The 26,637-nt window shown below is 37.2% G+C and overlaps 2 protein-coding genes across 5 annotated transcripts; one reads left to right on the top strand and one right to left on the bottom strand.

The window, feature by feature from the left end:
• Positions 1 to 6,009: 6,009 nt before the first annotated feature.
• On the top strand, positions 6,010 to 9,771 carry LOC112186276. 4 transcript variants are annotated; one of them, XR_002930722.2, is made up of 6 exons: positions 6,010 to 6,458; positions 6,700 to 7,167; positions 7,333 to 7,429; positions 7,894 to 8,098; positions 8,196 to 8,325; positions 9,257 to 9,771. XR_002930722.2 is itself a non-coding variant. In XM_024324631.2 (5 exons), exons 3-5 carry the CDS (start codon positions 7,903 to 7,905, stop codon positions 9,384 to 9,386), a joined length of 456 nt encoding a protein of 151 aa, XP_024180399.1. In that variant the 5' UTR covers positions 6,010 to 6,458; positions 6,700 to 7,429; positions 7,894 to 7,902; the 3' UTR covers positions 9,387 to 9,771. The 4 variants fall into 4 exon arrangements, 2 of the variants coding, with proteins under 2 accessions (XP_024180399.1, XP_040370087.1); XR_005806118.1 differs by having other exon boundaries at positions 6,700 to 6,888; XM_024324631.2 differs by having other exon boundaries at positions 6,700 to 7,429.
• A 3,279-nt stretch (positions 9,772 to 13,050) lies between these two features.
• Positions 13,051 to 25,398, bottom strand: LOC112186273 (putative receptor-like protein kinase At4g00960). Its single transcript, XM_024324627.2, has 8 exons — positions 25,120 to 25,398; positions 24,386 to 24,900; positions 21,563 to 21,698; positions 21,252 to 21,380; positions 20,922 to 21,132; positions 20,562 to 20,799; positions 13,461 to 13,611; positions 13,051 to 13,374 (listed from the first exon to the last, which is right to left on the bottom strand). The coding sequence occupies exons 1-8, from the start codon at positions 25,396 to 25,398 to the stop codon at positions 13,069 to 13,071; spliced, it is 1,965 nt and encodes a 654-aa protein (XP_024180395.1). The 3' UTR covers positions 13,051 to 13,068.
• Between the last annotated feature and the right edge of the window lie 1,239 nt (positions 25,399 to 26,637).

Consider the following 26,637-nt stretch of genomic DNA (forward strand, 5'->3'; position numbering starts at 1 on the left):
TTTTTTTAATTAATTAAATTTTTTTTTTTTGGAAAAGGAATTTTTTTTCCCTTTCTTTCTTTCTGATTATTTTTTTTTCCCTTTCTTTCTTTCTATTTGAAAAAAAAAAGAATAAATAAATAAATAAAAGAGAAAGGAATAAATTTATTTAAAAAAAAAAAAAAGAATTGAGGGCATAATAGACATTTCACCGCAACTTTTAAACGGCAAGGACCTATTGGTCTGAAATTTTGAAGTACAGGGACTAAACGTGTGAAATTAGAAGGTCAGGGACTGAAGTGTTTTATGGTCAAAAGCTCAAGGACTAAACAGTATTTAGTCCTTTAAATATTTTTAAAAACAAAATGAAATTTTATGTTTGTAACGGGCCGGCTCACAATATGTCTTGCTCAGGCCGTGCCGGGCCCATTACGGGCTCGGGTCGGGCCGGGCCAATGGGCTAATATTCCTAGGCCCAACCCGGCCCATTATTCTAACGTGCTCGGGTCGTGTCGGGCCACTAACGGGCTGGGGTCGTGCTGGGCCTCTTTTAAGCATGTCGGCCCTGTGCCGTGCTCGTGCTTAGAGGCCCGTTTGCCACCTCTAGCGCGGAGGCACGTAGGGCTGCCTTCCGATTATGATTTTTAGCCCATAAAATCCTATAAATGTTGTAGAGTTTATTTATGAAGTTTGGTGAAGTTTGGATGGTTATCGGGGATGATTTAAGAAGTTGAGATTAAAGAGACAATTAGAAATTTGGTTTCAATTATCAGAAAATTATTTTCCGTCCTGTGATTATTCACGAATAATTATTGTTTGTACAGGACAAGAGGAGGCCCCATTTGAGGAGGATTCCTACCAACGGCAAGATTAGCCGTTTATTGTGAGTGGACTTTTATTTCTTAAAGAATGATGTATGTATTTAATTCTTGAACTAGTGCTTTATTTAATTATCATATTACTTTTCGAGCATATGATTGTTTTTGGATTTTGATTTCGATTTATCTCGTGGAATTACTTTCAATGATGATTTTCAAGAAAATTCGGATATTGATTTTGTTATGCTCGGATTCGAAATTATGATCTATGTTGTTTTTCAATAAAGTATTTTCCAAAATGAAATATTAGTTCATTATTGAACTTCCTTGCTTATTCATCATTGACCTGAGAATATTTTGGCATGTGGGACACGCCGTTGATTTATTGATTTTCTTATTTAGATATTTTTTCGAGTGCGGTTGGGAACTGTACTCGTGCACGCATTTATTTTGAGAGTCGGGGAAGCTTTACTGATTTTCGTTTTCTCATGTTTTCCTATGTTGTACTTAGGGTGATTATTTATCATGCTAGCATTGAGTCCGCCTTTGTGGCAACGTGAACTGTAATGCTGAAGCTCAATATCCTAATCGCTACACTTAGTGGCGTAAGGGTATATATGGGAGTATGAGAGTACTTTAGCCTGGGAGGCTATCACCCGAGCCTGGGAGGCTCACTCGGATGGCTATCATATTTCCCTACTTATTATATTATTTTTTATTAGCGGGGCTAGTCTGATTTCCCTGCCACTGAAAGTAACAATAATTACAAACACTACCACTGACAGCTCTATCTCTTCCTCCCGTTACCCAATCCCGGGTTCACTAAACCCGTATCCATTCGGACTTATTCATCTCTCTCTCTCTCTCTCTCTCTCTCTCTCTCTCTCTCTCTCTCTCTCTCTCTCTCTCTCTCTCCCCAATGGCATCCAGTATGCCCGATCTCCCTACGCAGTCGTTTCTGCGCTTCTTCGCCGGAGCGGGAGCTTCGAATCGACTCTGTAGAGATGGAGAGATCTGGTAGAGGCGGCACTGATTTCTGAGACTTGCTTCAGAGATCCTCAGGAGGTCCGATTTCATTCTTAAGCTTTTCAAGAGTTATTCTTGCTTTGTAATTTTTGTAGCTAGGATTTCGATTTCTAACAAATCAAACTCTGATTCTAGTCTTGTAGTTATATAATAATCCATTTGGATCGGTTCCAGGACAGTTGATCTGGGAGATTGTCAAGAAGAACAACTCCTTGGTCAAGCAGTTCGGCCAGAGCCACGCCGGCGTCCGTTTCAATAAGTAGCCTAACAACCTCTACAACCTCCACTCCTAAAAACATTCCGGTAATTTAAATCCACCTCAGAAAATAACAAACCCTAGGATTGATTTGTTCTCTAAGAATTTAGCGAAGAGGATGATGTCATTGATCTTAGGTTGAAACTTTGGTTGTTGAGGAGTTATTGTGTCATATTACTGAATAGTAATCTGAAATATTTGCAGTTACAATCCAAACAAATTTGCTGACGACGATGACGTTAGTGACATGGAGGCAGGATTTGAAGATATTCAGAGGGAGGAGATGAGAAGATAAGCAGCTTGTTCCTGTTAATAATTTTATTCCTCCTTTTCATTTTAAAAAGGAACCACCATTTTCCAATTGCAATTTTAGTTGAACTTGTGATTATGTATTCCTGTGCTGTAGTGCAAAAATTGCAAGATAGGAGGATGAAGAACAAGCTAGGTTGATAGAAGAAGAAGAAAGGAGGAAACGTTCGGCTGCTAAGGTGAGAAAACAGAGCTCAAGTGTTAGTGACCATAGGGAAGGCAATTTTGCCTCTTTCGGTAAGTTCGGTCATCAATTAAGTGGCCGTGGTATTATTCTCGTGCTAAAGTGGAGTTGACTCTAATTGGACTAAATATGCTGCAGATTTAGGTTTACTTGCAATTGTTGATTTGTGGGGGAAACTATGCTTTGATACCAATATGTTGTGACAAAACTCCTCTATATATCTTTTCCTTCCCGTTTCATATCTTGTTTTTTGTAAATGAAATATTAAAAATGTCTTTGATTATGCTAGGTAATAAGACTTTCGATTATGCTTGAATGTTTCCGTGGGTATTATCATGTTCTTTACATATGACGAATTCAGGTACCTGAATAATACGAGTCCATAAAATTTGAATATGCAACATTGCCTCTTCTATAACAGGCTTGGTTGAGGTAGTAGTGCTATTGCTTTACTTAAATGTAGGTTTACTTGCCTACTTGTCTGTAATGGAACTTTTCTTTTATTCCTATTTGTTAATGTCACCTAACATTGTGTACTTGTCAGCAAAACTGAATTATTCCATTCTTAATTGCTACATTTGATAAATTTAGCAGCCTGGAGGCAATTTCAAACTATTGAGTAGCTTGAAAGCATTGTGGGTTGCAAAGTTACAGAGAGAAGTAGAGAAGCAAAGGAGCTAGCTAGATCAACAAGAAAATCAGAATGAGTGGATGCGGCATGGAAGCGGTTTCGTCTAGGCCACAAGAGGCGAATGGCCAGCACAAGAGGAAGTTTGCTATGGGAACTTTCTTGGGGTCCAACTAGTCCTTTTGATGTTGTTCTTGTAGCTAGTATGAGAGATAATACTTTTGTTAGACGACTTTGTTTATTGTATTTCACTTAGTATGGTAATTGATTTGTTACTGATGTTTACCTAGCTAGCTAATCTTTGTGTGATGTTTAGTAATGAAAGTTGTATATACAATTCATTAGTATGGTAATTGATTTGTTACTGGCCAACTGTCAATAACATGTCACTTGTCAAGTCATTATTATATCCATGTCACTAATTCAAGTCACACTTCATGTCACTTACATATTTTGGAATTTTCAAGTCATTGTCTGGGTAACTATTAACCTCAAGTAACTAACTAAGTCACTGATCATGTAACTGCCAAAGTCACTGTTAATCTTAAGTAACTGACCATGTCACTGTCAATCACCGGCCAAGTCACTATTAATAACATGTCACTTGTCAAGTCATTATTATATCCATGTCATTGACCCAAGTCACACTGCATGTCACTTATATATTTTGGAATTTTTAAGTCACTGTCTGGGTAACTATTAACCTCAAGTAACTAACTAAGTCACTAATCATGTAACTGCCAAAGTCACTGTTAATCACATGTCACTAACTAAGTAACTGACCATGTCATTAACCAAGTAACTGTCAGTAGCCAAGTCATTGATCATGTAACTGCCAAAGTCACTGTTAATCACATGTCACTAACTAAGTAACTGACTAACTAACTGACCATGTCACATTACATGTCACTGTCAGTAGCCAAGTCACAAGTTGATAGCCAAGTCACTGTTAATCACATGTCACTAACTAAGTAACTGACCATGTCACTAACCAAGTAACTGTTAGTAGCCAAGTCACAAGTTGATAGCCAAGTCACTATTAATCACATGTCACTAACTAAGTAACTGACCATGTCACTGACCACGTAACTATCAAAGGCACTGATGTTCTTCTCATTTTTAGAATTTTGTACAGGATATACAAACATGGCACATGGTCTGGAGTAAAAGAAAGCAGAGGGAAGAACGTAACTACAAGAGGTATTAAAATGGACAAACAAAGCAATAGGTATTAATGCGAATCAAAGAAGGCTTGTATACAAAAATCGCAACTATACTCCTCTGATTTAACAAATATACATACAAAAACCAGAACAAGTAAGAAAAAGGCATCTATCAAGAATTTCTCCGTTGGCATCTAAAGCCTCAGTCCAATGGCATCTTTGTCAATTTCTCCATTGCTCTTTCCCGCTTCTTTCTCCAGCTCCAGTTCTCTCTTCAGGTTATATAGTTCATGAAGAGCATAAGCATCACATCCATCAAGAATTTAGAATAAATACATGAGTAAATAAGAATTCAACCTGTTGAGCAAGGAGACGATCTTCTTCTTCCAAAAGCTGGGTTCTTTCAATATCAGTTTTAACAACACATTGCAAGGCTGATGTATCACCACCTGCCACTTCTTGCTCCACATGCAATACTTGGCGAATGCTATCAATGGCATGCATAGCCAAGTGCCTAAGAAACGTTGTTTTTCCAGTAGCATTTCTTCCAATAAGTTCTGCATAAATCGCAAAGCAATTATTATGTCAAATGCAATTGAAAATGCATCATTAAAGCTACAATAATATTGGTCAACAACTTTTTATATTTAGAAACCACATGTACCATCAGATCCTATTGGACAATTTAACAAATGATTCCTATCAATTTGAAAACCAAATCAAGAGGATCCTAATCCACTGAAAAGCAAACTTACCATAATGCCAAGTGTTACTGCACCATCCATAATTAGAACACGTCCACCCACAGAAACATTGAAGCCTTCCAGATGAAGATCCTTGACATTTGAGCCGCCACCACCATCATGATTTATAGTGACAACAGGCAATCCTGCCCTACCCGCTTCCATTTCAGCTAAATGCATTTCATATTATTGCAGCATAAACGAAAAGCTACATTTTAGAAAACAAAACAAAACTACTCCTACAACCATGTAAATCATCAAAAGGAATACAACCTAGCTCAGACATAACCTCAATCCAATTACATCCGCACTCAACATTCCCAAATTATATGCACTACACCAATTTCGGAATCAGACAACACATATCAGACGACAGCAAACATTTTAACTGTCGTCTGAAATAATCAGACGACAGCAAGAAATATTCTGTCGTCTAAGTTTTCGAATCCAACAACAGTTTTTTCTTGGCTCTTGTGCAAAAGCATTTTAGACAATGGTTGATTTTTTTTATGTTGTCTGAATGAGTCAATTCAGACAACAGTTATTATGTGATGTTGTCCAAGGTTCATTTATACAATGGTTGATAAAAGATGTTGTCTGATTGTTTTTAATCAGACAACAGTTATTACTTCTCTGTTGTGCAATTACCATTAATACAATGGTTGAAAAAGATGTCGTCTGATTGTTTTGATTCACACAACAGTTTTTCAGTTGTCTATTGTGCAACTCTCTTTCAGACAATATACTGAAATTGCTGTTGTCTGAGTTTTAGGGTTCAATAGACCGCCCTAGTTAATTGACTTTAACATTTGGCCAAAATTTTCAATTTTCACTTCCCTCCATCGACCAAATTTTATGTTTCACATCGAGTAGTATATAAAGGAAAAAACCCTAGCCTTTCCTTTTTTCCTCCTTCTTCCTCTGTCGGGTTGCACGGGGCGCTCTCTCTCCCTCTCTCCTTCTCTCTTTCACTCTGGAAAGCTCGACTTCCGGCCATCGACTTTTGGCACCGCCACCATCACCACCACCACCACCACCACCAAAAGATAGCCTAGTTCTAGTTTTGATTTGGCTATCAGATAATCCTTCTCTCTCTTCTTTATCAGATTTCAAAACCAAAACGAAGAAGGAGCCCTCGTCAAAATGACAAAACCTAAACTGAAGTCGCCATCTCTCTCTCTCTCTCTCGGGCACGGGCCCTCTCCCTCTCAGCCTCTATCCTCGACGGTTCGATTTCTTTTACAACAAAAGAATGACTAGAGCTTTTGGGAACCCATTAATCCGACACAAGTTAATTGAGGCTATCCAGTTCAAAAGATAAACAAGCTCAAGCGCTCTGGTTTTGTTAACTGGTACTTCTCTTACCTCGAAATTTCATGTTTTTGAAATCGATTGGTTTTGGGTTTGATTGATTTTCTGGTTAAAATGGATTTGGGGATTGGGGATTTCATAGAACTCGATTTGGGGTGTTAGGGTTTGCTGTTAATTTCGATTTGGGGGTTAGTGTTCTTGTCGATTTTTTGTTTAGTTAAAGTTGTTTGTGTTCAAATCCTTATTATGGGTTAGAAGGGCTAATTGATGTCGTCAATGCAGGTACTTGAGAGAGGGGATTCTGGTGTAAATATTTATTGAAACTCTCCGTTCTGTGTTGCAGTGCTGAGAAGGCTAGGAGTGAAGGGCGTGGAGATAAAGAAACCAGAGCAGCTCAAAACCATGGCCTCACTCATAATCCCTGGAGGAGAGAGCACCACCATGGCTAAGCTTGCCGAGAACCACAACCTGGTCTTTCTATCACTCACCCAAACAGTCTCTATTATTTGTTGATTTGTTTAAAGCTTTTTACTTTATTACTCCCGGGCTCAATATGTATATGCCTGCTTCTGCAATTGTCGATACTTTTAGTATATCAGTAAATGGGGAGATTAGATGAAAATGAGGACTGTTCTAGAAATGGTGTAATTTGGCTATATGGGTTTTGTTCTTTGGTGCTTTGGGTATATAGGAGTGGTGGAATTGTGAACTATATCGGCTTGCCTAATATAATCACAAATGACACAGGAGGTAAAGGAAATGAAGTAGATTATAGCATTATTTGAACATCCTAGTTCATTTTGTTGTAGTTAGAATTTGATTAGAAAAAAAAAAAAAAGCATTGAACTTGGCTCTATGTACCCACCAAGTCTTAGTTTTTTTTTTCCCCTGATATGTGGTTTTGTCTCTCAACAGAATCAATTAGGTCTTTTCAACAGATTCTGAAGATTGGTTTTGTCGCTCAGCTCATCCAAAATCTGCAGCATCCGACTGAGACCCAGAACCAAGTCAGGTAGCTTATATTCCTTGAACCTAGTTGTCCTGAATTTTGAGTCTTATTCATTGCCACAGCCATCAGTGTTCATTTTTCGTTTTCTGATTCTTAATCTTGCTTGGTTAGAAGCTTTAGACTAATGGGTTCCTACTTGTTGGGTTGATTTGTATTGTTATATGTAGTCTGTTTACTGGAAGATCTTGAGAAGTATAGAGTTTCTAGTTTTAAGGCTGTTTTTAATCCCTAAATCAGAGTCGCAATCAATGTGGTAGTGTAATTTGATTAAGCTATCTCCTTGGTCTGCAACGCCACTAGAACATTCATTCTTCCTCTCTCTATTTTTTTTATTTTATTTTTAACTTTTTGCTTTGTGCTTTGTTAACTTGTGCAATTTTCTTGATCTCATTCTTTTAATATAGAGTATTAGTATTAGTTTGCTTACTTGGTCAGAAAATTTTCTCAATTCATTTTCCTTTCTTTAGTTTACACGCATGGGGTATTCTGAAGAACAGATGAACCGAGCTATCAGTGAAGTTTTAGAGACTTCCCATAACAAGGAAATCTCTTCACTATGGCCATCAGTTCTTTGTCTTCTTCGAGAAGATGAGGTTTATGGTTTTCATATGAAGTCTCAAAGCATAAGGGGAATTCTTCGGGCAACACCATCCACTCATACTCTTGTGAATGGTAATAAGCTTCTCTTGTGCTGCCAAATGATTTTGAAATGCTCCAATTTCCCTTAAATATTTGATCACCATCTTATACAGCTCCTTAATTTTTTCAGGTGATAGAGATTGTGTAGAGAGTGAGAGTAGACTGCCCAACACTTCTAGGGATGGAGGTCCTACACCAAGAATTAATTCTGACAAGGTTGCATCAAAGTCATTTACGATGGGAGCTCCTTCATCTCTCCTGTATGTGATGTCTACATATATTTGAAATAAGTTATACTAGTTCTCTGTTGGTATACCGTATACGTATATCTTCTTATGTGAGTGATATATATTATCTATTTTGAAAAGAATATTTCATTAATCCATATAATGTTTCAGCATTGCCAGGATACTCGTAAGTACTGCATTGTGGGGACATAATCACTTTTTGGTGTCTTTGTTGTTTTTTTTAATTGTATTTTCTTCTATTCTTGGTTTTAAAGCATATTGGATCTTGTGTTCCAAATGTTATGATATGAGATTTTGAAAAGTCAAAAACCCGAAACATATTGTATTTGACTGCCTTCATCATTTTTTAATTTCAGTGGAGGCCACCTTTTTGGTCCTTCCAAAACCTGCCTATGGTGCAGAACCCTGTGTCCTATACGAGACTTAGATTTTGGAGTTTGGACCATTTGTTTCTAAATTTTGCTGCTAACTTTTGAATTATTATGCTTCTGAAAATATTCCTGTCAAAGGGAACGTTTTGGGATTTTCTTTTGAGAGATTCAATTATCTTTATCAGTATGTGAAGTAGGAGCTAAGCTATGGTTGACATTCAGTTTATCTAGTTTAAAGTTGGTTTTCCAACTTGAAGTAAACGAATGTTACTGAATGGTGAAGTATTCTTGACTTCATTGGTTTTTAAGTATTTAAGTGAATTATAATGATTTTGAACTTGAGCTATGATTGCATTAGTGTCAATGGTTATAACACAAGACACTGATTGCTAGATTCTTCATTATATCATATTTAATGAGCAAGGATACATTTTTTATTTGTAGTTTTCTGCTATAGAGTTGCTTCTGTTTATTCATTCCAGTCTCTTTTGTCTCTTACTATCTACTGCACAAATTTGTTTGCTTGTATTTTGAACTTTATATGCATTTGTTTTGTTTTTCCTGGTGCACAGCAATTTCATGCAGCTACGTTGTTATTTGGACCACACACACCAAGGGAGTATGTGCAGGGCTCGCAAGCCGAATGGCTGCATATGCAGGTTGGTGGTAGCTTTGAAAGAACAACATAAACTCGGAATATAAACTCTTCAAGTCCCAATTGGTTCGGAATGTGCTTAATTAGTTATGCATCTGGTGTAATAGAAATCTATTTTTTGAATGTACTAATGTAGTGTGATCTTGGTAGTATATCATATTAGCTGTTACAAGACGGCTTCCAGTGGATTCTCTACTAAGCTCACTCAACAGCGAAAGTAAAGGTTGTTGATGTGAAAGTAAAGGTTGTTGATGCAACTTCTGCTGGCATCTTCATTGTCATCATAAAGTGTGTTCTTCAAGACTTGGTTGGTTTCAACATTTTACTAAATTTTGTTAGAAAACTAGTTCTGTTGATGTAATGACTTTGTTGGATATATGGATAAATGTATCGGATTTTAACATAAATGAATGTGTTTTGGATGTGATGTCATTTTGAATGTCTATCATACCGTTCAATCCAGCTAAAAACTATTGTCCAATAATTGATCATCACAAAATTTTTAACAAAAACTGTTGTATGAGCCATCTAACTATAATACTATAAGGACTAAAAAGAACGAGAAAGTCATTGTCCAGCAAAACAACAAACAACAGTTTTTTTGAGAAATCTATAGTATCAGTAATGGATGGACAATGGGATTTGCAAGTATATATTGTCTGATTAAGCCTTCAAACAACAGCAAGCATATAAGCCCCTGTTGTCTGGCATAGCCTTCAGACAACAGCAAGCATATAAGCCCATGTTGTCTGGCACAGCCTTTAGACAACAGCAAGCATATAAGCTCCTGTTGTGTGGCACATCATTCAGACAACAGTAAGTATATAAGCCGCTGTTGTTTTTCTTGGTGTTCAGACAACAGACAGCATAGTAGTCGCTATTGTAGTAAACTTTATCAGACGACAGTTTGTTGGTATTGTCTGATCCATGTATCAGACGGCATTGAGATAGACAACAGCAAAGTCTATAATCAGACGACAGTGAAAAACTGTCGTCTGATTGAAAAATTGGTGTAGTGATGGTTCACCAACAACATACACCATATCTAAGCAGTACGAATGTAAGATATGATTAAGCTATCATATGTTACAAAGAAACCTTACCTCTCTTTGGCGCTTATCCTTCCTCTTTCACCTATCTAGCTTTGCCGTATCATGTTCAGTTAGCACGAGGCTATCAATCAACTCCTGCTTCTTCTTTGGTGCCTGTCCCTCATCCATTCTCACTGGTGCCACAAGACTCCACACAGCCTGTTTGGCTTTAACCAAATCATGCTTCCCAAACTTTTCGGTTAACGTACTGTAAACCTATCAAATGTCAAGAAAAACACAAATCACAATAAAAAAACTCGGTTCATCGAATCAACATCACAATCAAAAATACTAATTTCAGAAGCAGTGTCATCTCAACCATGCCTAATTGTAAGTACTAAACAACTCTGACATCATAAAGCCTACAATTCAATAGCTCATAGAGTACAGTTCATCAAAAATTAACAATTGCCTACCTAAATTTCACCAAAAACCTATTAACTTTAACAAAACTAAGCCCCACAGTTCTAATGCAATAAGCTTATTGTAGAAACTAAGCTAACAATTCGAAGAAACTAAGCAAACGAATCAAAATAACCGGGGAAGATAAACTCACCGAGCGGCACCCATCAAAGTCAGTGACGCTTCCAGTAGCGACGAGAAGCTCGCTGAGAGGGGAGAAGGTTGTGCAGGGACCAGTGTGAGATCCGACTGGAGGATCCAAACTCCAGTGACCTCTGTCAAGACTGTGCTCGACTCGTCATGCTACTTCGTCCTCAAGAATGAGGATGGCACCAGCAAGCACGCCTTCATCGGCCTCGGGTTCGCCGAGCACAAAGCGGCGTTCAATTTCAACGTCGCGTTCTCCTATCTCGACAAGTACGTCAAGAGACAAAGAGGCGTCGTACGACACCCGATCGACCTGAACGATCTGGAGGGATCCGATTATCGGCGAGTCGTCACCGCTTCAAGAACTCGTACATCGATTCCAAAGACGCGTCGTTCTTCTCCATTCACACTCTCTCGAGGTCTGTGTCTCAAGAAGAAGAAGGTTGAGCGAGAGTTGGCTTTAAGGGCATAATTGGAATCAGAAAAATTAAAAACTGACCTTTTTTAACATCAAATTATTATTTATAAGGACTAAATTAATATTATTAACAATTCATTATGGACCTTATTATCAAGTGGGAAACTAGGTGACATTTTCATCATTTCACACTCTAATATGACATTTTCCATCATTTCCCTTATATATATATATATGAAAAGTAATTCACATATCAGCTTGATTATTTGCCCTACTTATTGTTGGTCAACAAAAACAAACCCTACAACGCTGCTAGACTGAACAAAATTTGGAATAAGGACTGTTCTCTCTCGGGATTGCGAATACAGAGCAGCAGTCAACATTAAAATTTGCAAACATTATTGTATGTACTGTTTAGAGATGAAACAATACCATACCTTTTTTGGATTTTTTCTGCGTAAGTGCAAGAAATGAATGGGTAAGATGACATTATTGGAGTATTGGACATAAAAATAGGCGAGCAACTGTCAAGTACCGAACATGTTACTCGGTCTGTCCAGCTAGCCAAATCGATCAAGATTAACCTCATAGAACAAGTAAACTTTGTTCCAAAATGTTGATGGAGACAGGAGTCACGGGACTACGAACAGACGAATAGTGAGGTCTTTTTCAAGACTTAATCTTTGGGAAGAAAAGAAAACGAAGAATAATCCATGGATTGAAGTGGTAGTGTTTTTGTGGAACGATGACTACGTTCTTCCTTTTCTTTGCCATAAGTTCGTGGTTTTCGCGCTAATGCATAATCTTGGTCCATAACTCTGTGTAAATAAAGGAAAGTAGGAAACTTCTAAAAGAAAAAGCTAAGGCTTGTCAAAAAAAAAAAAAAAAAAAACTAAGGAAACGAAGCCAAATTTTGATTTGTAATTAAATCGAATTGTAAAATATACACATGAACACATACTGTGCTGTTTATAAGAGCTACTTTTTGAAACTGAAAGGGGGAGACGAAGCCAAAACCTTCATAATAGATGCACAACATACAACTAGCTAAAAAAAATGAAATTGAGCAAGAACTAAACCGTCACTATTATAATTCAAAATAACAAAAGGAGGAGCCAAATCCCATCAAACTTTACTAGTTAAAGTGGTACCAAAAAAGAGGGAGATGAAGCCAAAAGCTTCATAATAAAAGCACAACATACAACTAGCTAAAGAAAATGAAATTGAGGAAAAACGTTTTTTTTTTTTGGTGATGAAAATTGAGGAAAAACTAAACCGTCACTATTACACTTTGAAATAACAAAGGAGGAGGCAAATCCCATCAAACTGAATTAGTTAAAATGGTACCAGAGAAGTTAATAAACAAATGAGAGCCACTTCAAAACCAATTTGATGCAACAGAATAGCAGCCGACTTTGCATGTACTCTTCTTTGATTAATGTCTATACCAAAGGCCTATTCAGCACGTATCTAGACAATAAATGAATGAATCGCACTGTTTAGTACCAAAGTGAATCAAACGGATGGATGCTAATTAAATTACAATATGATCATCTAGACAATAAATGAATGGATCGCACTGTTTAGTACCAAAGTGAATCAAACAGATGGATGCTAATTAAATTACAATATGATCGAAAAAGTATTGTTATATCGATCAATCTTCAAGCTCTAGCGAGGATTTACTTCAGTGATTAATGAAGCATCATCATTTTCGGTTACTTCGACAGAGACAAAGTTTGTCCTGGATCTGACGCTACTATACATTAAAAATGCTGGTTTTGAGGGTACTGGGAGACTGAGAGAGTAGCTATTGAACATGAGGATAACTAAAGCCATGGTTGGTCTATCAGCTAGACTTTCTTGCACACATAACAGTCCAATGTGTATGCATCTCATTATTTCAGCCCTTGAACCTTTCTTCAATCTGGGATCTATCACATTTGAACATTTCCCTTCCCTCCAGCTTTTCCATGCCTGCATTGATTTGTGCATTGTATATAAAGTCAGAGACTAAATTTTCTTTTTCATCACCAAAACTATACATGTTTCCTTTTACTTACATAGCTTGGAAGAGTCTCCATATTCTCTCCATGATGGAAGCAACTATTTTTCTGTCCACTTATTATCTCCAAAATCAACACGCCAAAACTATAGACATCAGACTTAACAGAAAAATGTCCATGCTTCACATATTTGGGAGGCATATATCCGCTATATTTGAACAAGAAGAAGCTAGGTAAGCTCTGCACTAAAATGGATCAAAATGAACAAAATTATTGATATTATAAGCTCTGTAGCATTGTCTGTTAGATCAAATATGGACTTAACACATATCATCATAAAGTAATTGATGATTAGCTAAATGTCAAACCTAGTTTAACATGGATACAAACTGTAAATCAATACTAGTAACTTAATGAAGCAGTGTATCAATTCATTAAGGATAGTAATCCATTGCTTAGTCTACAAGAAAGGCTACGAGATTGTGATACATTAGGAAACTAACTAGGAAACCTAAACCGATATGGATAGCTTTAATGGGAAGCTTCTTGAGGGTTAAGTCTCCTATATATGCAGATGAATTGGTCCCTGATTACTACCGACGTTTTGTATATTGTTCTGTCCATTGAGAAGCAAGTTGGTAAGTAACAGAAGGCCATATTCAGTGTTCGTGTTTGCAGCTGCATAAGATGGAATCCATGCCAGTGATTGCTGAAGGTAAGCCTTGATCCCTTTTATGATTGTATGCATGTGTTGTGAGCATGTATATGGTTTTAACAATTGGTATCAGAGCATAGGCTCACAAATATCAAAATCGTTTTAGAGTTTTGCAAAACAAACACACAAAAAAAGGGGGGGGGGGGGGGGGGGGGGTTTGCTTAACGGGTCAAGTAACTGACCAAGTAACTGGTCAGGTACCTGATCAAGGTAAGTTACTTAAGTCGATTGCTGCATCTGGTTAATTATCAAATTCACGCTTGTGCTATGATTTTTAGCAGCAAATTGTGGAAAAAGCAAAAACAGGTTTTTCTGTGAAATTGATTTCGATTCATAGCATGATAATTGAGTTTTTGATTGTGCTCAAGAACCCTAGTTGCATTCCCGGCGTGCGTTAGGTTAGAGTAGATGGTGACCGGATGAAATTTACAATTTCTTGATTGTTCTGTGGTTTCTTGGATGCTTGAATATGCATGTTGAATTGATTGATGATATGGTATTGTATCTGTGATTGTGTAAAATTGCCTGAAGAACGAAAATCTCCCAGAATTTGTTTACACATTATTAAAATTGAGAGATACGAGAGCTTAATTTTCTTACAAGGATGAATTTGGGTAGAATATAAAGTTAAAAGCTCATGAGTATTGTGGTTTTCTGTTGGCATAAGTGATTATGATGCACAAAGCATTCTTCATTAATGTTGGCAGAGGACAATGATCAGGTCACTGACCATGTAACTGGTCAGGTAACTAATCAAGTACCTGATCGTGTAACAAAACTGAAATTGTGTTTTGTGTTTTAAAACTATGCTTCAATTTTATCTTCCAAAGAAGTGGTCAAGTATGGTTTTAGAATACAAAACAGCAGTATGCATGCTTGATGAAAATAAATATGGATACTTAGAAATTTTTCTTCTGTCTAAAGATGTGGATAAATTTCTTTGGATAACTTGTTTTCATTGAACATGGCATATTGACAAAGAACTCCAGGATGTTATGCTTCTGCTCAAAAGTTTTGCTTAACATTGTTTTTGTTATGGACTGACATGAATGCAAGTATGGTTTGTTTAGCTTTTCTGTATGTTCTTATTTTGGTTGCTTAAAGCTAAATAAAACACAGAAAACTTAAAGTTAATTTCTTTTCAAATTGAGAACTCACATGATTTTTGTTTTGCTCTTTAGGTAACTCCTACATGAACTTGAACAGTGTCTTGATGTTAACTGGAACAAACTATAGAGCTTGGCTAGATTCTATAGAGAACTATATGGGAATGCATGAGAATATAGACTATTGCTTTACTGAGGATAAGCCTGAATAGTTGAATGAAAAGAGCACCAAGAAAGAAATTGACCTTTACAAGAAGCGGCATAGATCCAATAGAATGGCTAAGAACCTCATTCGTACCTCTATGTCCAAGACTGTCAGGGGAAGTATAGAAGAGCCTGAGCTAGCATCAGATTTTCTGGAACTCATAGGTGCTAAGTTTAAAGAAAGTGAAAAAGGAGAAGCATCTAGACTAACCAAGGAGTTTCATGATTTGAAGTACATGGATTCAAGGGGAGTTAGAGAGCATATTATGAAGATGATCAGTATAAATGGCAGACTCAGGGAGCTCTTGATGGGGTTTAGGGATGAGCAGATAGTGCATTATGCACTACATTCCTTGCCTAACAGTTTTAGTCATCTTAGGACCAGTTACAACTCTCAAAAGGGAAACTGGACTCTAGATGAACTTATATCCATATGTGTGGATGAAGAATCTAGGATCAAGGAAGAAAAGGAACCTGCTACAACCATTAACCTCATTGAGAAGCCTAAAAGGAAAAAGCCCCAGAATAAGCTCAAGCCTATCAAAGCCATAACTAAGAGTTCAATAGCTGCAGTGGCCAAGGAAAACAGGCCATTTAGGTTCAAGTGCTACTTTTACAAAAGAGTAGGACACATGAAAAAGGACTGCACTGGCTATAAAAATTGGTTAGCCAAAAAGGGTAAGATTTTTTCTAATACAGTTTTTTCTTTAGAAATTAATCTTATAAATGTTGAACCACAGTCTTGGTGGATAGATTCAGGCTCACCTATTCATATTACTAATTCTTTGCAGGGATTCATAAGGAGGAGAATCCCAAAAAGTGATGAAGTGAACCTGTGTGTAGGCAATGGCATGAGAGTAGCAGTCAAGGCTATTGGAACCTTAAAGCTCGATTTAGGATTAGGAAGATTGTTAGTTTTGGACAATGTTTTTTATGTACCTTCCATGAGAAGGAATTTGGTTTCAGTTTCTCTTTAAATAAAATCTGGTTGTAGACTTGTTATGGATAGTAATGGAATTCTTATTTCTAAAAATTCTGTTCAAATTGGCTCTAGTGTTATTATGAATGATTATTTACAGTTAAATTGTTCAATGGCTCAACAAGAAATTTTACTTGTTGAAAATAACACAAACAGTACTAGCACTTTAACAGGTGTTAAAAGAACCAAACTAAATGAAAAGTCTGCATTTTTATGGCATAGAAGACTCGGCCATGTTTCAAAAGAGAGACTGAAAATTTTGGTGAAAAACAACATCCTAAATGAACTTGATTTTTCTGATCTAACAGACTGTGTTGAATGCTTTAAGGGAAAAATAACTAATACTAGAAAGAAGATTGCATATAGAAGCCAAAATTTATTAGAACTCATACACACTGATATATGTGGACCATTTAGGCATCAAACTATATGTGGAAATGTGTATTTTATCACATTCATTGATGACTTTTCTAGATACAGTTATATTTATCTACTTTCAGAAAAGGCACAAGCATTGAAAGCCTTTCAAATCTTTAAGTCTGAGGTAGAAAATCAACTAGAAAAGAAAATCAAAACAGTGAGGTCAGATAGAGGGGGAGAGTTCTATGGAAAGTACACTGAATCCGGCCAACAAAAGGGTCCATTTGCCTTTTTTTGCAAGACAATGGAATTAAAGCTTAATACGCAACACCCTATAATCCACAACAGAATGGTGTTGCAGAGAGAAAGAATAGGACTCTTTTGAACATGGTTAGATGCATGATGTGTACAACTGGTTTGCCTAAATTTCTGTGGGGTGAGGCTTTAAAAACTGCAAATTATATTTGCAACAGGACACCTAGCAAAGCCATAGAAAATACTGCTTTTGAGCTTTGGTGTGGCAGGAAACCTAGTCTTCATCACTGCCAGGTTTGGGGATGTCATGCAGAAGCTAGGATTTATAATCCAAGCTTGAACAAACTTGACCCCAAAACTGTTAGTTGCTTTTTTATAGGTTATCTAGATAAATCTAAAGGCTATAAATTATATTCTGCTCATCATTCACCTAGAATTTTTGAAACACATCAAGTAAAGTTTCTAAGTGAAAAAGTTCACAATACAAACCTTGAGGATTTAACCTCAGATTTTGAGGAAATTGTGTCAAATGAGAATATAAGTGTAGCATTGCCTTTAGAACAAGATGTAACTGATCATGTCACTGGTCATGTAACTGACCATGTAACTGGCCAAGTAACTGACCATGTTACTGACCAAGTAACTGTACCTGGTCAAGTCACTGACCATGTCACTGACCAAGTAACTGTACCTGGTCAAGTCACTGACCATGTCACTGACCAAGTAACTGATCATGTAACTGACCAAGTAACTGTACCTTGTCAAGTAACTGGCCACGTAACTGATCAAGTAACTGAACCTCAAAATCCTCCAGTGGCTTAGCCTAGAAGATCACATAGAGCAAGAAAACCAACTACATTTAATCAGGCCATTGGGAGTAGTGAATCACATTAGTAGCAGCTAGCAATGGAAGCAAAAATTGATTCCATTAGCCAAAATGCAGTTTGGGAATTAGTTGAACCTGACCCCAAACAGAAGCCTATAGGTTGTAAATGGGTTTTCAAAACCAAAAGAGATGCAAATGACAATGTAGAGAGACATAAAGCAAGACCAGTTGCCAAGGGTTTCACACAGAATGAGGGCATTGACTTTACTGAGACTTTTTCTCCAGTTTCTACAAAAGACTCGTTTAGGATAATCATGGCTTTAGTGGCTCATTTTGATATGGAGTTGCACCAGATGGATGTTAAAACAGCTTTCTTGAATGGTGAACTAGATGAAGTGATTTATATGAGGCAGCCAGAAGGGTTTGTACAAGCTAGAAGTGAAAACTTAGTGTGTAAGTTAAGAAAATCAATTTATGGCCTAAAACAAGCTTCTAGACAGTGGTACAAGAAATTTGATTCTGTGATTTCTACTTTTGGATTTACAGAAAATCTTGTTGATGAGTGTGTTTATTTGAAGAAAGTTCGGAACAATTTTATTTTTCTGGTACTCTATGTGGATGATATACTTTTGGCTAGCAGTAACATTAAATTGCTTAAAGATACCAAGAGTTTTCTGTCAATGAATTTTGACATGAAAGACTTAGGAGAAGCATCCTATGTACTAGGTATTGAGATTAAAAGAGATAGGGCACAGAGACTACTTAGTTTGTCTCAACAGAATTATGTTACCAAAATTTTAAAGAGATTTGGTATGGAGAAGTGTGCAGCTGGAGAAGTTCCCATGTCCAAAGGAGATAAGCTAACTAAGAAGCAAAGTCCCAATAGTGATGTTGAAAAGGAAAATATGGAGTCAAACCCTTATGCCAGACTTGTAGGAAGTCTCATGTATGCACAAGTCTGCACTAGGCCAGACTTGTCTTTTGCAGTAGGGATTTTGTCAAGATTCCAGTCTAATCCAGGCCATGAGCATTGGGTAGCTGGGAAGAAAGTGTTGAGATACCTGCAGAGAACTAAAACTCACATGCTAGTTTATAGGCCAGTGGAGGATCTGAAACTCATTGGATTCTCAGACTCGGATTTTGCAGGGAATTATCCAGACTCCAAGAAGTCGACTTGTGGATATGTGTTCATGCTTGCAGGAGGTGCTATTGCTTGGAAAACCATGAAACAAACACTTGTTTCAACTTCTACTATGCAAGCTGAATTTATTGCAGTATATGAAACTGTGTGTGAAGGACTTTGGATTAGGAATTTTCTCATGCAGACCAAAGTATTGAGTCACATTGTGGCTGGAACACTTGTGATTTATTGTGACAATGAGGCTGCAGTTTTCTTTAGAAAGAACAGTAAAAGGTCAAATAATTCTAAACACATTGATCGAAAGTATTACAGTGTTAGAGAAAGAGTAAAGCATGGTGAAATAGCTGTTTTGAGTATTGACACAAATTCACAGCTAGCAGATCCTTTCACCAAGGCCTTGTCAGTAGCAGCATTCCAGAAGCATACAACAAGCATTGGAGCTTTAGCTAATCTAGATGCTTAGGTTCAGTAGAGAGTTAGTCCAGTTGGAGCAATTTAAAATTTTAAGATTCTTGAGTTCTTGTATTTTCAGTTGTGATATTTTTGACTTTTGTTTATCACAACTTATTTGTAATGGCAATTTATTACTATCAATAAAATTTCGAGGTATTTCCAAATATGATTTTGCTGCAGCTTTATTGTTTTATTTTGGAAATTATCATCTTGTTTTGAATGTCATACTTGCTATCAGATGGCTTAAATCATGTACAGCATGATGCTAAGGTTCAAGCAATGTTTTAAGCCATCAGTGTTCAGAAAAATTGCTTGAGTTTCTGGTTTTAGAAACGTACAGTAGGACCTAATATATGTTTACTTGTTGATACATATTAACATATATTGTATCACTTCTGGTTTGACATATGTGGATTGCAGGAGCTTATGTTTGAGGTTTTGAAACTCTGCATTTTTGTTAAAATGTATACTGTTTCTTGCTCTGCATAAGTAACTGTGATCTGACCATGTTGGAATGGATTTTCGATTTGAGTTTGTCATCTGGCGCGCACTTCAGTAAGTTAAGTAGGTTTTGATGTTCTCTGGTGCAAATCATCGAGTATGATATGTGTGAGTCCAAGGGGGAGATTGTTAGATCAAATATGGACTTAACACATATCATCATAAAGTAATTGATGATTAGCTAAATGTCAAACCTAGTTCAACATGGATACAAACTGTAAATCAATACTAGTAACTTAATGAAGCAGTGTATCAATTCATTAAGGATAGTAATCCATTGCTTCGTCTACAAGAAAGGCTACGAGATTGTGATACATTAGGAATCTAACTAGGAAACCTAAACCGATATGGATAACTTTAATGGGAAGCTTCTTGAGGGTTAAGTCTCCTATATATGCAGATGAATTGGTCCCTGATTACTACCGACGTTTTGCATATTGTTTTGTCCATTGAGAAGCAAGTTGGTAAGTAACAGAAGGCCATATTCAGTGTTCGTGTTTGCAGTTGCATAAGATGGAATCCATGCCAGTGATTGCTGAAGGTAAGCCTTGATCCCTTTTATGATTGTGTGCATGTGTTGTGAGCATGTATATGGTTTTAACATTGTCAAGTACTTACTAGGTTCCCACAATACGATTAGTATTGCCTTGTGTTTCATCATGCACAAACAACCTTGCCATGCCAAAATCTGAAATTTTAGGGTTCATTTCTGCATCTATTAAGATGTTACTAGCTTTGAGATCACGATGAATAATCCTAAGGAGAGAATCAACATGAAGGTAAAGTAGCCCTCGAGCAATGTCTTCTATGATTTTATAACGTTTATCCCAATCCAGTTGGTCGCGCTTGATTGGATCTACATGTATATCAGACAAGAAAAACGATTTGATCTGTTATAGTATTTGTTGCATGTGTCACACAAATGAAAATTCTATAGTAGATTTTTGAAGTTGAAGAAAATGCAGAAGTCGGTCATACCAAAAATGATGTTATCAAGACTTGCGTTAGGGAGATACTCATAGACAAGAAGCCTTTCATTTCCTTCCAAGCAGAAACCGAGAAGTCTAACTAAATTTCTGTGTGGAAGCCTAGCCACTAGTAAGACCTCATTTTTGAATTCTAAATCTCCTTGTCCAGAATCCATAGAGAGCCTTTTCACTGCTATCTCTTCCCCATTGGGAAGCTTACCCTGAGAAAGTTTTTGTACAAAGGATTTACATTCAAGGAAAACATAGGATAGTTAATTTATAGTTAAGTTGGCACATAATTAATATGAATGATCATTTAAATATGATGATGTATCCATACCCTGTATACAGAACCAAAACCTCCATGTCCGAGTTTATATGCTTCAGAAAAATCATCTGTAACAACTCTGATGGTGCCAAAGTCAAATTGCAAGGATTCTGCACTTCTACTTTCATCTGCATCTTCGGCGCCTAAGGAGCAATTAATACAACAAGTTTGATTAGTTTCCAAAATTAAGGAGTTGTAACATAATTAAATCCAAGTGCTTAGTACATGCAGTAATAGGCCTCCCCAAATCAAGTAGCTAGAAAAAAAATGTCAGAGGAGTTCATTTTGTTTGACCAGTACCTGGAAGCTTGCTTTGATCAAGTTTTTTTTTCTGTCTTCCTCGCTCTTAAATAAATGCAGATGCATACAGTTGGTACCAGAGACGTAGTGATTGGCACAACCACAAGGATTACAGTCCGCAATTTATTACTCTTCTTCGGTTCTGCAAAAATTAGAATTCTTATTCTTTTGTAATTAAGCATCGTGCCGGTTATATACACAGATAGATTACCATGACTATAAAATTAAATAATGACTTGTTACTTGTTATCAATGTGTTCAAAGGCGAAGTCGTCTTGTGAGTGCCTCGCGAGGCGAGTGCCTCAAGACCTTAAGGCGATCACCTTTCCCTTATATATTATAATAATACATTACATATTTATATAATATATGAAAATATTTAAGTTAAAACAAAGAAAGAAGTCCACAGAAATAATATATTTCCAAATAGGGAAAACATCACTAATGGTCACTGAGTTATGATTTATTCGACACTTAACTCACTGTATTTTCAACAATATCACTTAACTCACTCAGTTTTACATCCGTCTTTCACTTAACTCACTGTCGTTAATTCTGCCGTTAAAAGCTATTAAAATTGAGGGTATATTTGTCTAAACACTAAAAAAATGAATTTCTAACTTTTAAAAAAAGACAATTTTTTTTTTCAAATTATATTTAAGTTAAAAAAATTATTTTTTATTAGAAATCTCAGAAATTTAAAAAATTGAAAAAAGTCTAAAAAATATAAATTGAGGGTATATTTGTCTAAACACTAAAAAAATGCATTTCTAACTTTTTTTTTTTAAAAGACAATTTTTTTTTTCAAATTATATTTAAGTTAAAAAAATTATTTTTTATTAGAAATTTCAGAAAGTTAAAAAAATTGAAAAAAAGTCTAATAAATGTAGTTTTTTTAAGTTAAAAATAATTTTTAAGTGTTTTGACAAATATACCCTCAATTTTAACGGCTTCTAACGGTAGAATTAACGGCAGTGAGTTAAATGAAAGACGGATATAAAACTAAGTGAGTTAAGTGATATTGTTGAAAATACAGTGAGTTAAGTGTCGAATAAGTCATAACTCAGTGACCATTGGTGATATTTCTCCAATTATTGAAGAGGTATCTTCAACTATCATCATGGTACTAGTGGCAATAAGCTTGGCCGAGCCCATGGTACTATAACATCTTGCAGCTTAGTAACAAATGGCATCACAGAGTACCCTTCATTTCATACAAAACAAAGACTACAGTTCTATTTGTATAAAGACGTCTATATTGGTTATTAAATATAGTAAAGAGACGGAAGTTCAAGCGTCGAAAGGTCTGAGCCCATGTTCAACCTATTGACCCAATACTACATAGAGAATGATTTTTTTTTTGAGAGAAAGGGATAATTTCATTAATTCATCCATGGCCAGAAGGCACGTACATCATATGTTGTCTCATACCAAAAGTACTAGATGGTCTAAGCTACCAAACACATGACAGGTAACCCTCACTGTTGACAAATAAGCACAACTTTTGACCTAGCCATCAGGGGACAAATCCAAACAACTACCTAAATCCTTACTAGAGTAACCCTAATTGCCTAAGACCTCATTTGGTGTACAATCAGAGAAACTAAACTTACATAGCAATAGATTGGCATCAAATGCTAGGTACCAAGATACTAGATCGAGAAACACTAAAAAGTGTAATCAAACCAAACATCATGCACAAAATCTCCAGGGTCCCAACAGAGTAGTGAAGTGGACCCCACACCAGCCCAACCTCTTGAAGACCCAATCTGATTTGGGCACCCACCGCCGGGCACCCAGATATGGCCGTTGTCTTTCAGCCGGCCCCAGCTTCGTCTCCACCCAACGTAGCCACCAGAGAGCACGGCAGCAGTCTCCCTGGATTAAGGATCCGAGCAGCCAAGCCATCGACGTCGGTGTCAATACCAACGCTGGCCATATCACCGGCGCCACTAGCAATCCCATCCACCAAAACGAGGCCCGAACATAGCTTTGCACCACCGCAAGCTGCCCAGTACTGCCATTGAAGCTCCTCCAATCACTGTAAGAAGGTAGGCGCTGCCCGATCTCGAACCCAGATCTACCATGCTGTGGTAGCAGCCCTAACTCGAGACATAGCACTGCCAACCAACGAGCCCGCAATGTCGAAAACCAAGAATCTGAGAGATCTGATGGAGGTGAATGGGGCCTCCCTGCAAGCAGCCCAAAGGAGGCTGCACTAGGTTTTCGAGAGAGGAAGCTCTCGACTCTCATTCTTTAATGACTATAGCCTTTGGCTTACATAGAGAATGATTATTGAATAGAAAGAAAAAGAAGTAATTAAATAGAAAGGACGTTGAAAGAAACGGCGCCGCATAAGCTAAAACAATTAATTCAAAACGGCCTCGTTTTGACTAAAAAAAAAAACAAAAAAAACAAAAGATAACCCACGACTTCATCTCTTCCTTGCGCTCTGGTGACAGGCTAGGTAATTTCCAGTTGCCTCACACCGGAGCGAGCCCGGGCTCGCCTCGGCATCGCCTTTGAAAACATTGCTTGTTATCATCCACTAAAGTTTCAGAACTGAAAAGTTATGCAGGTAGTGTGGTACTATATATTAAAAATTTTAAATCACATAATATAGATGGATCTAGCCATTTAATGAGATTCATAATATGAAGCTAATCACGTTCTGCACCAAGTACTCTGATAGAATTGTTTATTTTTTAGATGCCTTAAACATCACTCTAGCAAAAAATGAACGAAAGACGAACAACAAATTTGGAAAAATCATCACACAGACACATAAATGCAACATATATACTTATGTACCTTCTGAATTTGTAGTATTGGTTGATGGTGAAGGCGGAGATATTGGTGGCAATGATGGAAGTGGTGCCACATTTGCAGGGTCGAGGAAGCTAGCAGGCTCATACCTAATGTTACAACTTGGTTTAAGAATTCTGGCCCTATCCTTCCCGTAACTGTAGGTTGTGATGTCTTCATAAGCACCAACCAAGCAATCAGTGCAATCTTGCTTGGACAAATCTGGCGTGCACTGCGCTTGTGCAAATATTGTCTTTAAATCTGAAGTAGTTGTGTTGTTTACTGCGAACTTACGAAGTGAACCACCTGCTGTAGCTTCACTACTCAATCTTTGGATTAGCTTCCAAAGCTCTTCAAAGAACCCTTCCACTTCCGATGATGCTACATTTCTTGGACTCACGATATAGAAAAGAGGGGAATCCTCCATGAGGCCATAGAGGGATCGGTTTGAGTAGCGTAACATGCAAGTGTCATAAAACCCAAGAGCTTCTTTTTGGTTAGGACAATGCTCTGTGAGCTTGTGGCTCGAGTCATTGAGGCAGCTACGACAAGCATCCTCCAGGCAGTGGCGGATCCAGAAAAATTTCTTAGGTAAGGCAAGATTCAAGGCAAACAAGAAAAACCCAGTCTAGCTAAGGTAAGATTCATCTGGTTTTGCCTTTTTCTGCTATGTTTTAGGTAGCTTCCTTCAGCCAACATATATAAATCAAGGTAAACAAGAAAAACTCAGTCTAGGCAAGTGCCCAAGCTGGCCTATATGTGGCTCCGCCCCTGCCTCCAGGAGATCTCCTCTACAAAGTCCAGCTGCATAAACTTGGTTGGATGAGTTTTCGGCATAGGAGGAATTGTAAAAGCCATAGCCATTGCCGTTGGTGGAGACTATTGTGGAGAGAAGGGTGTCTAAATTTGTTTGGTAGGTACTATTAGCGGTGTAGTGACCTTTTCCATTGGAACATGAATAGGCTGAAAATGATGGCTGAGGAAGGGATTGAGTGACCGCGAGTAACAAAATATGAGAACAGAAGAATAGAGTTGCTGAGGAAACCATTGTCATGGTGGGATTGCGTTGTTAAAGCGATGAAGGAAAACTATGAAGCTCTAAATATGAATCAAGCTCTAAACATGTTACTCGGTCTGTCCAACTAGCCAAATCGATCAAGATTAATCTCATAAAACAAGTAATCTTTGTTCCAAAATGTTGATGGAGACGGGATTCACGGGACTACGAACAGACGAATAGTGAGGTCTTTTTCAAGATTTGATCTTTGGGAAGAAAAGAAAACGAAGAATAATCCATGAATTGAAATTGTAGTGTTTTTGTGGAACGATGACTTTCTTTTATATGTTCTTCCTTTTCTTTGACATAAGTTCATGGTTTCTGTGCTAATGCATAATCTTGGTCCATAACCTCGTAAATGAAGGAAAGTAGGAAACTTCTAAAAGAAAAGGCTAATGCTTGTCAAAAAACAAAAAAAGCCAAGGAAACGAATGTTCTTCTGTTTGGCTCCAAAACTAGTATGGGTGTAAACTGTCTCTTTTGAGCGTGTGCACAGGCGTGAGAGCACCGTGGGGTGCAGTTGTCGAAGAATCCCTTGACCTGAGTTCTTGATCAAACGATGTGGACGAGGAGAGCACCAACCTCGTCACAAGGTTCTTTTCTCTGCCTTCCTGAAAATGACTTCTTGCCTTACTGGTAAGGGTTTTGGTTGTGATCTCTTCGCGTCACCGAATCGATACTCAACGTTGTAGATTGAGCAAAGCAATCACTGGGAAGTTTGGAGAAAGCACGGGTTTGCTAAAGCGTATCTTTAGCTTCGCTGGGTTGCGAGGGCGTTACCCTTCCTTCGCTAGGTTGCGTGTAGGTTTGCTCCAGATAGGCTTTGATAATTTGTATGATTAGTTGATTGAAGAGTTGTATCTTTTTTGTATCGCTTTAGCCTCTATATATAGGCTGCTTGTAGGTTCACTTTCCAAATAGGAATGAAATACTATATTTTAGGCCACAGTTATTGGCTTTTGAATCAAATCAAAACTCTTAATAGTTTTGATAACATAATAATTATCCTCTGTCGCCGCTAGAATATAGGCAAAAATTAATTGCCTCTTGAAATCCTGGACGTACTCTTCCTCTTTGATGCGGTAGGATATGCACGTATATATGTTCATATATATCTTCGCGAGCACTCGTATCTCCATGCAATTAAGGATGATAATTTTCATAATTGATCTTCTGCCATGCATGAACAATTATATATATATATATATATATATATATATATATATATTCCTTTTT

This window comes from Rosa chinensis, chromosome 2 (genome assembly GCF_002994745.2).
Source record: "Rosa chinensis cultivar Old Blush chromosome 2, RchiOBHm-V2, whole genome shotgun sequence".
Taxonomy (NCBI): Eukaryota; Viridiplantae; Streptophyta; class Magnoliopsida; order Rosales; family Rosaceae; genus Rosa; species Rosa chinensis.

Bases quoted from the DNA above. Each gene is read 5' to 3' on its own strand.
- LOC112186273 (XM_024324627.2), bottom strand. From the start codon at position 25,398: ATGACAATGGTTTCCTCAGCAACTCTATTCTTCTGTTCTCATATTTTG. The intron at 21,133-21,251 runs GTATGGATACAT...AAACTTTCTCAG, and splicing joins GTTTTGGTTCTGTATACAGG to GGTAAGCTTCCCAATGGGGA. The intron at 20,800-20,921 runs GTATGACCGACT...ATATACATGTAG, and splicing joins TCTTGATAACATCATTTTTG to ATCCAATCAAGCGCGACCAA.
- LOC112186276 (XM_024324631.2), top strand. From the start codon at position 7,903: ATGGGGTATTCTGAAGAACAGATGAACCGAGCTATCAGTGAAGTTTTA. The intron at 8,099-8,195 runs GTAATAAGCTTC...TAATTTTTTCAG, and splicing joins CACTCATACTCTTGTGAATG to GTGATAGAGATTGTGTAGAG. The intron at 8,326-9,256 runs GTATGTGATGTC...CCTGGTGCACAG, and splicing joins GGAGCTCCTTCATCTCTCCT to CAATTTCATGCAGCTACGTT.